This window comes from Oryzias latipes, chromosome 12 (assembly GCF_053564925.1).
Source record: "Oryzias latipes strain Hd-rR chromosome 12, Olatipes_Hd-rR_3.1".
NCBI lineage: Eukaryota > Metazoa > Chordata > Actinopteri > Beloniformes > Adrianichthyidae > Oryzias > Oryzias latipes.
Genome location: NC_136248.1, coordinates 28,879,728 through 28,891,913, shown reverse-complemented (window position 1 = coordinate 28,891,913; position 12,186 = coordinate 28,879,728). Strand labels below are relative to the sequence as shown.

General features: G+C 41.2%; 2 protein-coding genes across 14 annotated transcripts in view; one reads left to right on the top strand and one right to left on the bottom strand.

Moving 5' to 3' along the window:
- tnca (tenascin Ca) overlaps positions 1-8,882 on the top strand; it is a 59,053-nt gene extending 50,171 nt beyond the window's left edge. For 6 of the 12 annotated variants that reach the window (XM_023960503.2, XM_023960510.2, XM_078956016.1 and 3 more), the window contains 12 exons: positions 380-652; positions 842-973; positions 2,366-2,509; positions 2,589-2,708; positions 2,785-2,928; positions 3,016-3,146; positions 4,310-4,442; positions 4,553-4,704; positions 5,792-5,888; positions 5,966-6,127; positions 7,999-8,162; positions 8,292-8,882. In XM_023960503.2, the coding sequence (XP_023816271.1) occupies positions 380-652; positions 842-973; positions 2,366-2,509; positions 2,589-2,708; positions 2,785-2,928; positions 3,016-3,146; positions 4,310-4,442; positions 4,553-4,704; positions 5,792-5,888; positions 5,966-6,127; positions 7,999-8,162; positions 8,292-8,402 (1,763 nt within the window). In that variant the 3' untranslated portion in view covers positions 8,403-8,882. The remainder of the gene's footprint in view (positions 1-379; positions 653-841; positions 974-2,365; positions 2,510-2,588; positions 2,709-2,784; positions 2,929-3,015; positions 3,147-4,309; positions 4,443-4,552; positions 4,705-5,791; positions 5,889-5,965; positions 6,128-7,998; positions 8,163-8,291) is intronic. The other 6 variants (XM_078956017.1, XM_023960508.2, XM_023960507.2 and 3 more) reach the window with 3 other exon arrangements.
- The window catches only part of LOC144996475 (uncharacterized), a 68,286-nt gene that overhangs the window by 20,772 nt on the left and 35,328 nt on the right, over positions 1-12,186 (bottom strand). The gene's annotated exons all lie outside the window — the stretch shown is intronic.

The following is a 12,186-nucleotide window of genomic DNA, read 5'->3' as shown; positions in this document are numbered from 1 at the left end:
GTTGCTGCTGGCTCCTGCTGCAACCCGGGTCCCGCGGAAATCAAACGTTCTTGCAGGAAAACACTGAAATCGACAGATCTATTGAGCATGAAACATCTGTTGATTTCTTCTTTTTTTTTTTTGGTGTGTGTTTTGGGCTTTGAATGGTCTCGAGGAACTCGCCCTCAGTGGATCAGTAACTGACATGAATTTTGGAAAGGCTTTTTCTCTTGGTGCTGAGATGCTCCTCTGCTCTGGTCTCAACTGATTCTCACTAATGTGCCTCAAGCATGGCGGATTAGAGATGGTGGACAAAAAGCTTTAGGCAGACTTCTTCTTAACCCACATCCGTTTTGCTGGAAAAGATGCCAAAAGCCCTAATGTCTGCCTGTCTAACCAGAGGCCGAGCCGGAGGTGGACCATCTCTTCGTCTCTGATATCACAGCGGACGGTTTCCGTCTGTCGTGGGCGGCAGATGAAGACATATTTGACAGATTTGTGATCAAATTAAGGGACAGCAAAAGATTAGCGCATCCTCAGGAGTACAGCGCTCGAGGCGACGAGAGAACTAAGGTGATAACGGGCCTCATGAGTGGCACGGAGTATGAAATCGAGCTTTACGGTGTCACTCTGGACCAACGCTCCCAACCTGTCACAGTGGTCGCTCAGACAGGTAGATGAAAGCATAACATGTGACAATACCTACACCACTTTAGGCTCTTTTACGGACCACTAACCACTTTTATTCCCCCTGTTTAGGCTTTTCCCCCCCAAGTCTAATGGAATCCTATCAAATATAATATTCTGTTATAGGTCTGGCATGACATTTGGTTTCTTTCATGTCTTTTTTTTTTCCTGCTAGGTTTGAGCTCTCCAAGAGGCCTCCGGTTCTCTGATGTGACCGACTCCACTGCTGTGGTTCACTGGTCCACACTGGGCTCTCTGGTGGATAACTACCGCATCACCTACACGCCCTTCGGAGGAGGTCAGTTCGGTAAGGGCTGATTCTCATCGACCAATCAGAGGAAAGGCCTCTGTGCTCCACCTCAGCGCAGAGCGTCAACCTTTTTTCAAAAATCCACAACCTTTGGAAATATTTTCTTTAGCCAAATACCTGCTAACCTGCAAAAGACAGCTTTAAACAAACCATAAAATAGGATACAATGACATTGTATCTGACAAGCTATCAGTCTGATTTCTTAAAGCCTTTTGAAATGTGTAAAGTACTGATAAATATACGGGAGAAAAATTGTGTTAAAGACAATTTATTGTGAATAATTTCTAAGCTGTTTAGTTGGAGAGCATGTTAAAATGTTACTTGGTATCCGTTGACGAGTGGTTAAATATTTGAAGGACTTCATTATGAATCGCTGCTCATTTTGATGACTTGTTTCAGTGCCCCACTTCAGGATGCGCCCCTAGAAGTTTTCTCGCATGACACCAGTCTGAACTGATGGGACCGTCTCCACTCAGTTCGGTCCAACTCCAGACTTGTCCTTTCAGACATGTTTTGTTGCAATTAGCTAGCTGAACTGTTCTAGGAGTAAGCTAACCACTGTCGCCCTTTACACATAATGGAGGACATATATAAAAGAATTCAAGAGTAACCCTTGTGCTATCCGACGGCACTTTACCATTGGGAGTTGGGTCATCTAGACCCACTAGATAGTGCGCTGAACCTTTTTTCTTCAATGATTTGTGATCTTCACTGGTGTCCATGAATTACATGAAATCTTTCCACCTTTATCCACCTTTGTCATGGTAGGGAGAACACGTCAATGTAAGGGTGGGGTTATCTAAGATAGCACAAGGAGTTTTGAGTATTTCTTTATTCCAATCGCGTTGCATCAGGAGCAGAACTGGACATTTGAAAAAGCTCAGACTTATGACACAGCAACTGCCACGGGTGGGCCAAAATCTCGCTTCCTTTGCTCCAATTTTAAATGATCCACTTGCAGACATATAGAAGCATAAACGTTTTCATTTAATCATCTGAGCTGCCATCTGGTTCTAAACTATGCGGCTGGATAAATCTGATATTGCTTGTCGTTGTTTGCGACGCTAATTTTAGCTTAGGCTTATGATGTGCTTGTCGCTAGCGGGAGAGAGTGTAAACAAAGGCATGCTGGGAAATAAGCAAGGCTAACTTCCGCGCCAACAGTCAAACCAAAAGGCAATTTCTAATGTCCCACTTCTGATGTGCAGTGACAACGACAAAGGCTTTTTGAACTAGACTTTAGTTGCAAAATGTGTGAATGGATTGCAAAGAAATAACTCTTAAGGTTGTTGTACCTCCTGAATGTGAACGTGGCACAAAAGTCTAAATCACAGTCAGTCAGAATCCTCTGGAAATTGTTTGTTGAACATGTTTTTCTGTCCTTCAAAGGAAGCCCGTTGATCGTGACATCGGATGGCAGCACATCCCAGTCTCTGCTGGTCAATATGATTCCTGGAAAAACGTATGTTGTGACCGTGAGCGCCGTGAAGGGTTTGGAGGAGAGTGAGCCGAGCAGAGACACCGTCACCACAGGTTTGATTCCTTTGCCTTTTGTCCAAAGTGAAAAACCTACAGAGAAAACAAAACTTTCTTTTTGGTTCGTGTCCTGAAGCGCTGGACAGCCCCCAGAGTCTCGCTGCTGTAAACGTCACTGACGTGTCTGCCCTGTTGCTGTGGCAACCGTCTGTAGCCACGGTGGATGGCTACATCATCACATTGAGTGCTGAGTCAGGTGTGTTTCTTGGTGAATAAAACCAGCTGTGTGGACGTGACCCGCCTCTGATTGCACAGTTGGATTCTCGTTGCAGTTCCTCCGGTGGTCGAGCATGTTTCTGGGAACACGGCAGAGTTCCAGATGCGCTCACTGCTTCCAGGAACCACCTACTCGGTTGGAGTTTATGGTGTGAAAGGAGCTCAGAAGAGTGCCTCTGCAGTGACAGAGTTCACCACAGGTGGGTGTGCACGCTGAAGCAGCCGCCACGCCTGACACAGCAACGCTCAGCCGACGGCCGCATTCAAACCCGATTCTGCCTCTGCAGGCGTGGACCCGCCTCGTGACCTGACAGCCACCAATGTTCAAATCGAGAGCGCCACCCTGACCTGGAAACCTCCTCAGGCCGCCATAACTGGTTACATGCTGAGCTTTTCCTCTGCCGACGCCGTAATCAGGGTACAACAGCACAAACACTGCAGGCCTTTCAAACGAGGGATGGTGGCTTCAACTAATGACTCATTACTTCTAATTACATTCAACTTGCAGCCGTTAAATTTGGTGCTAAATAGGTTATTGCTGCTCATTGTCAGAGTAGAAAGACTATTCCAATTGTAGCACCTTTACCAAAGTTTATTATTTTGTAGATTTTCTTTTCTTTCCTGGAAGAAGAAAAAACCCAATAAGATTGAACTAAAATTTAATAATCAAGTTTCTTCAGAGTTTTTTTTTCCATTTCCATCCCAGTTGTCATCTAAACTGATCTAAAGTAACAAAAGTAAAAATAAAACATGTACACAGGACAAAGTAAACTGGGAGTTTTTATGCGTCCATTCCCTAGCCAATAAAAGAAAAGAAAAATGTAAGAAAAAAAAATTAACCCCTTCACGCCTTACTTCATCTCCAATTATATTTAAACAATTCTTCAGATTTTTTTCCTTTCAAAGTGAGGCTAAACTAAATGGAGTCCTGGATTAAATTGTACATTGCTAATTGGCGCTAAGAGGTTAATGCCGTGCCCCTAAAGTTGCACAAATATAAGCTTTAACATCCTTTTTAAATATATAAACATTTATGTATAGCTACCCAACCTCAAAAGATAATCATAGTTGTAAAATGATGCAGGAAAAAAGTGTTCTCGATTTTTCTTTTTTAATTTTTTTAACGTGAACCTCTGCAGGGCATGGTTCTGTTGTGAACATCAGAACAGAACACTTTGAAAGTGCTCTTTTAAAGAATTGCAACATTTGGTACTTCCTGGTTTGGGGCCTTGTTGGTAATACATTTCCAAACCAGGTGTCTTTCTTTCTCAGTCTGAAAATCCCCCCAACCAATGTTTTTATGTAACATTCTAGCTGCTATTTTTTCGCCAACACTGTTGCTGTATTGGACAATTGGATGTCCAATACAATGACAAATAATGATTAAAAACACATCGAACTGATGTTAAAGAGATAGAAACAGCGCCGTGTGTATCTGAATCAAAGTTTCTAGAGCGAGTTCATAAGAGCCTGATTTTAAAACATATACATTTAAGATTGTCAAAGCAATATATATATATATAAGAAACAGCTGTAGATTGGATTTAAAAGTGTGATTCAGCTGAGAATTGATGTCTGCAGGAGGTGATGCTGAGCCCCACAGCCTCCTCCTACAGCATGTCCCAGCTGACCGGCTCCACAGAGTACAACGTCCGCCTGCAGGCCATCGCCGGACCACAGAGGAGTCGGTCCGTCACTGCCGTCTTTTCCACGTGTAAGGACGGAAAAAAGAACACGTTTCCTTTGTTGTCTCATCTTTAGAGGTGGTACATGTTTATCTGCTCTCTAAACTTGGACGTTCTGTTCTGAATCTGGCCCCTTCAGTTGGTCAGCTGTACAGACGGCCGCGAGACTGCGCTCAGATTTTACTGAACGGAGAGACGACCTCTGGTCTTTACACCATCTACATCGGAGGCGAGGAGAGCCTTCCCATCCAGGTTTACTGCGACATGAGCACAGATGGGGGCGGCTGGATGGTGAGACGCTCTCAAGCCAAAAACAATGTGTAAAAGAACTTGCAGCTCCTGTATTTCCTAAGGACGCACCAAACCTTTAGCAACTGACTGTATTTGGACAAATGTTGAAAAAAAAGCCACATTCAGCCTTCAACGGGACAGAGTTGAAGTGAGGCCGAATAGTAGTGTTTGATGCAATCAAAGTTTGGTTCATCAACGTGCATCAATGACCTTGCACCTTCTTGAAAAATGACGGCATTTAACCCTTGTGCTATCCTAGGCACTTTAACATTGGGAGTTGGGTCATCTAGACCCACTAGACAGTGCTCTGAACCTTTTTTCTTCAATGATTTGTGATCTTCACTGGTGTCCATGGATTACATGAAATCTTTCCACCTTTATCCACCTTTGTCATGGTAGGGAGAACACGTCAATGTAAGGATGGGGTCATCTAAGATAACACAAGGGTTAAAAGCCAAAGACTCAGAACCACAAGTATGCGTTGTAATGAAGTACCTGGCTGTAGAGGACCATGCCTTTAATGTTGTGGAAGACATTGGCTTTCAGAGGCCTGTGCAGTACATTGAACCTCTTATACGATACCAAGCCGGCGGTATTTCTTTATAAGAAGTCAATGTTTCTTTTTATTTCAAAGCTTAAGTTCCGTTATTGACGAATCTGTTCTGACCCTGGAATATATGTTGTGTAACTGTTTAAGGTTATATCTGCAGCTGGACAGCCCATTTACTGTTTATATTAATAACATATCTATTGGCCTATCCACTATTTGAATGGATGTTTTGATAGAACCCTAATATACCCTAATATACATGAAAACCACTGGCATTCTTGCTGGAAATGTGACTGGAATAATGAAATTATGAAATAAACATTTAATTTATTTGAAAAACATGTCTAAAATAAATTCTAGGCTATTTATGAAATATGAAAACATTTATCTAAAAAAAACTCAACTGTCACATTTCCCGATATTCCCTAACTGTTGTGTATTTGAACAATCATTTCAATTTTGATTCTGCTTTGGCCACACATTTTTATTTGGGTTTTCTCCACCTCAGCCAGCCGCTCATCCGTCGTTCCTCCTCAGGTTTTCCTCAGACGTCAGAACGGAAGGCTGGATTTCTTTAGGAACTGGAAAAACTACACCGCTGGCTTTGGGAACATGAACGAGGAGTTCTGGCTGGGTAAGGCTGCTCCACTTCTCCACAGCTTTATCTTGATCTCATCTTCCATCACTCACAGCTCTGAACCTGGGTTACAGGTCTCTCCAGTTTACACAAAATCACAGCTTTGGGACACTATGAGCTTCGAGTGGACCTGAAGGACAAGGGGGAGTCGGCCTACGCCCAATACGACAAGTTTACGCTTTCAGAGCCAAGATCGCGCTACAAGATCAACATAGGAGCGTACAGCGGAACTGCAGGTAGGAGTTGTCTCTACCTTTGGGTTTGTTGGGACAATAGAGTCCAGCTTAACCAGAGAAGATATAAACGATCCTAAACTAACTGTAATCAGAAACGGTGGCATTTTCACCCTTTAAAAGCTCCAGTGTTTACGGTCTTTAGACTACTGTAACTCTCCAACCATTTACGTAATTAACACAATTCCAGTGGATGATATGCAACATTTTTTAGTAAAGAAGTGCTTACGCTTATAACGTAAATCAGCTGATTCTGTCGTGGGGAAAAGCTGTATCCTGTTATGCGGCACTTTGTTAGTAATGTGTTGCGTATTGGTGCAAAGCTGGTACACAAAGCTGCTTTATTTTGTATCTGAATCGGCTGATTCATATCGATTGTGTAAATGGTAGAAGAGTCACGCTATGCCAAAGAGCGTGTGGTGTTCAAGGGTTAAAATTTGAAACATTTTGGAGTTGCAGACATGCAGATGTAAGTGGACTTGGTGACTTGGCTGGGAAAATCATGGAAATAATTAGATGTGATCTGCTCTGAGAGCTGACTGGATCACGGAAAGCCCCACCTGCAGTGAGAACAGGTTTAAGCTCTGCAGCAGATGAATCAAAACCACAGAAAGTCTCCAATGACGTCCTTCATTAGAGGACACAGATTTTCCTTCAACTTTACCCATGATTCCCTTGGGAAAAGTGTAGGAAACTGGCTCGTCTTGGTAACAAGGGATTTACAAAGGTAAATTCCCTTTTTATGCCATTAGCGGACATAATCATACAAAGCGGGCTAGGAGTGAGGAATGCAGGAAAGGGGGTCTGAAGATTAGTGGAAGTGGCTAGATGATAAACAGTGAATTTGTTTAAATGTGTTTTACTAAATGCTTTATGAGGAAATCTTACAACAGGAAAGTTTTGATAAATATTTATGAAGCTTGGAGCAAAAAATCAGCTTATTTACACTGACATTCTGAACTAGTAATAATGTTAGTAATTCCCTCTTGAGGTGAACTCAGGTTTGTGATCCCTGAATCTGCTGAAAACCTTCTTGAGAACTTTAAAAAAAAAAACTGTCTCCTGGTGGTTATAAGCTGAACTGAAGCCTCCATGCACTAAAACAAAAACAATTGTAATCTGCATAATCTGTATTTTCTTTTTGAAGAATTGGTTAATCAACAGTATTTCCAATGAGGAAGTGACCTGAGAATTAATAATTTTTTCTAAATACTATTATTTATGAGTTGCAATTGGAAATCAAACAAGCACAAATCATAAAGAATGCAGGAATAATAAGGAATAAAATGGCAACAAACATATAAAGAAATGTCCAAAAAAGTCTTTTCATATCCAGATGTCTATTTTTTTCATTTAGGATAAAATCCATGCATTGAATCAGTTCAGCTTTTTAACCATTTCAAATAATTTCACAGCAGTTTTACTTCTCAAATACCTTAGAACAGAGAAGAACATGCTCATAGAAAACTATAAAATTAAAAAAAAAATTATATTTTTGTAGATGAAAAATATTCGTTGAATCATCATTTACTAGAATGTCATATTGAACTGTAGGTCTGTTTATAAAACTGTTCTATTTTATTTTAAGTTACCAGGGATAAATCTCTTTTCTTTTTCAGTTTCTGTCAGTCTTTTGGAGGGAAAATCCCTCATTTAGAGTGTTTTTAGTAGAAATCAATGCTGACATTTCCTCAGTTCTCATTAAAGAAAGACTCCAAGTTTAATGTCTTTGGTTTTTCCTGGAAGCGTTTTAAAGGTTAAGTATCAAAAAGCATTGAATGAATCTTAGGAAAAACGAGCAATTCTTTTCTCAGATTTTCATCAGCGAGCGTGCAGAACCGTAACTAGATTCTCCATTTAACGCCTCCAACCAGGTGACTCCATGACCTACCACCAGGGCCGGCCCTTCTCCACCTACGATAATGATAATGATATCGCCGTGACCAACTGCGCCCTGTCCTACAAAGGTGCCTTCTGGTATAAAAACTGCCATCGTGTCAACTTGATGGGGAAATACGGGGACAGCAGTCATAGTAAGGTACGTGCAGCTGCCATAAAATAATTTTCTTTCAACTTGAATAAAGTTCTGTCAGTTGAGACTCATTGGGAGTTCTTCTTATCGACTAGATCACCTCTACTTTTATTTATTTTTTAACAAATTCTGCAGGGGATCAACTGGTTCCACTGGAAAGGACACGAACACTCCATCGAGTTTGCAGAGATGAAGATCCGGCCAGCCAACTTCCGAAATTTAGAAAGCAGGAAAAAGCGATCGTAGTCGCGTGAACCTCCCCTCTCCTGTGCGGCACCTCATCAACAAACCCTCATTTCCCCCACATCTAAGCTCTGATTCTTATTCCGTTCAGGTCCAGAACATCACGCCAAAGAACTGGTGCAGAATTTAGCCCTTTTGTTTGTCGCCGTGTGACTGTTTCCCTCAAAGAAAAGAGCTGTTTTCCCCTTTATGGGTTGGACATTTGTGTGTCAATGTGACTGCCCCGCCCAAAGCCAGGAAAACTGGGAACCTGCCCCCTATCCCTGAATCTGTCATGTGTATTTTAGGTGAATCGTGTTTTAAATTAAATGAATCTTTCATGAGAAAAGTTTGGTTCTAGTGATCATAAATTAACTCTTTATTGTACAAACATCCACCGAACGTGCTTGTTGTGAACCTCCACTTCTGAGCTGCTGGTTTCTGGCAGATCAAACATCTGGTGCTCTGTAACCTTTACTACAAATAAAAACCTGTTTGCTAAAAGTGTGCTGCTGTAGTTTCTCTCTGATCCAGCAGGGGGCAGTGTTTGCTTTTTTTTTCTCTTCTGAAACCGAAGGTAACATTTTCAAAGACGATCTTTTATCAGTTTTTAAGCCTTATAAGATTTAAAAGGTCTGAATGTTTTTGTTAAATCATTGCAATTATTAAAGTTAGTCTGAAAGTACAATTCTTTCTAGATTGTTGATCCTGTGTCACTAAATAAGAACAGATTCAAATAGACTACTTCTGTCATTTCTCTGAAGACATTTATTCAATTCTTGCAGGGGGAGCGTCCCTCTTGTGGTTACTGCTTCTTGTTTTTTACAAAGATTCAAGTGAGTTTTGTCTTTTTCAAACTTCAGTTTTTACTAAATCTACACGTTCAGCAGGTTTTATCCAACTGTGAATTGAAGCCAAGACTGTTTGCCAACTTGTTTAAATCAGTGCTAGAGGCCCAATTTGGATAGAAATGATTGTTCTGGGTTCTTTCTCGTTTTGTTTTGTGTCTGTCTTTCGGTAGCAGTCAGAGGGCGCCGTTTGTTTGTTTGGCAGCCTTATTTAACCCTTGTGCTATCCTAGGCACTTTAACATGGGAGTTGGGTGATCTAGACTAGAGGTAAGATCTTAAGCTCGAGTCAGAACCCGACCCGGCCCGAAATTTGGGTCGGGGACTAAAATGACAATCATTACGTTCGGGTCGGGTCGGGCCGGGCTTCTCTCTCACTGACTTTTTTAATAAATATGTTTATAAAAATGTATACTAAAACGATGTGTGGATACCAAACTAAGGAATACTTGTTATAAATAAATAATTTGGGTAAAACAGAGAAGGTGCTGTAAGGTAATTGCTATATAACTACTACTAAACAGGAAGCGCAGACGCTGAGCTGCAGTATTTCTCCGCGTAATGAAGCAAGTGCGCATCAAGATCTCTCTTTCACCCTCTTTGTCTGGCCTCTTGTTCTGTGTTCCCGCGTTATTTCGTTGTGCAAATGCATTTATCATGATCATAAAAATATGTAGATTATTTTAACTTTAAGAAATCTTGCGATTTTTTTCTACCAAATATACTATGGGATAAATTGAAATTTCGGATTTGCTTCGAGCTCGGGCCTGCAAATCAAGTTAATTGGTCGGGCTCGGGCTGGGTTGGGCTTTAATGCCCTCGGGCCTGGGTCGGGTCGGGCTGGATTTTTTTAGGCCCGATTTTACCTCTAATCTAGACCCACTAGACAGTGCTCTGAACCTTTTGTCTTCGAAGATTTGTGATCTTCACCGGTGTCCATGGATAACATGAAATCTTTCCACCTTTATCCACCTTGAACACATCAATGCAAGGGTGGGGTCATCTAAGATGGCACAAGGGTTAAGTACATTTTGCTCTTATCGGTTTCAGCTTATGTGTCGGTTCTAGTTCTGGACGTGATGCGAGGGTGCTGCCAAAGGAACATTGTGTCTAACATTGTGAGACTCTTGGTGGCACAGAGCTGAGTGTTTTCTATATTAAGCTTAAGGTGTGGAAATAACTTCTGACCTGGATTTCCATCAATGCGTGCGGCCCAGGTCCAATTTCCTTCCGAGACATTTCTAAACGAGAACTCGACTCTAGTGGAATTTTTCTCCCTTTTTTTCTAAACAAACATCTTCTTTGAAGAGGTGACCTGCAGAACTTTTTATTCATGCCTGAAAGAGGCCAGAATATCTGGAATATTAAACACAGAATTTGTTTTTCCCGCTCTTGGCTGTAGCGGGATCAAACCTCTCAACATGTTAGACTTTTCACAGAGCCAACAAGACAAATGGCTGTTGAGATGGTTTGAAGGGATCAGCCTGCGGTTAAGGACCTCCAGTTATTTGCATTCTAACAGTGGTTAGCGTTCCAACCATTGCAATGGCTGGCATGAAAGGGGTTTATATTTGTACATGTTTTTGTGTATTGTGTGGCCCTGCCATGTGCGAGCTGGTCCCTAGAAATTACCGGACCCCACAGTGCCCTGATGCACGCTGGGAAAAGCACCAGTGTGATTGTGTGTGAACGTCCTGGTTTAAACGGAGAACATGGACTCAGCAGAGGGAACTTCAAACTGTAGCACCTTTGGCCACTTGAAGCTAAGCTAACCTCGATTAGCTAAGATCCATCAAAAAATATTTCGTATTAGTACATGAAGGCGGAAACTAGTTGTCTGCAGCCTAAAATGTTGTCATTACAGATTTAGTCTTGTTTGTTTTTCCATCACACCTGAGAGGAAAATGAATCGTTTTTGGAATGCATAACTATTGGAATCGTAAAGCTTTTTTGGCAGGTGTGATAAAAATGTGGGCGGGGTTTAAACTCCAACCCTGCTCAGTCCTGCTGTTTCTGACAAGGGGGATTTCAAGAAATATGGAAATGCAATGACGCCAGCTTAGTGGGCATTGAAAAAAATAAAAGATTAAATAATCACAAGACTTGCATTTTAAACCACAAATTACAATAATTAAAATTCATATGTCTTTCACTTTTCTCTTTTCTTTTTTACACTTTTATTTTTACCATGTCAGTTTTCTCTTGATTCTTTTACTTTTAATGCTAAATAGCAATATTACCAATCTGAAGCCCCAACCCTCAGACTACTTCTATTTGTGCATGGTAACAGTGCCAGGTAACCATTCGAAACATTCGAAACATTTTCTTTGTAAAAAATAATTGAGAAGCACTGCAGTACGCCTTCGCCGTACCAAAATAACAGAGTGTTGTTCCTGAAATTGATAAAGACGTTCAAAATTGTTCAGCTAGTTTGAATAAGTGAATTATCCCTACGTTGGATCGTGGGGATTATTTCTCTAGTTGCTTTGCCCCATCCTTGTAATTCCTGGCCAACGACCGAAGAGATCTTTAGTCGTGGTTTTGTTTACAAGCTTTAGTTTTGAAACGGAAATGTCCGGTAGTCAGCAGTCTGAATCCAGACCAAACACCAGATTCAGAACTCGATCTGAACCACATGAAGCGGACTCTGTCCATACCAACGTTAATTTCCAGTCAAATTACGCCCGTAGAAAATATGAGTTTTAAATAAATAACAGTTTTAGAACTTAAGGATAGTAGGTTTGGATTTTTGTGCTGCTAAAACTTTATTACTCATGATGCACTCCAGCAGATTTGCTTTCAGGGGTCTTGTTTTGCCATGAAAAAGAGTAAAAGAAAAAAAGTTGTGATGTACACAGAAAAAGTTTTCAGTGCAGTCAGAATCTCCAGCATCTTGTCTCTTCTTTTTCTGTTGTAGTTGAAAAAGCACTTCTTGCCTTAAAATCTGGGGTCTATTTTTGT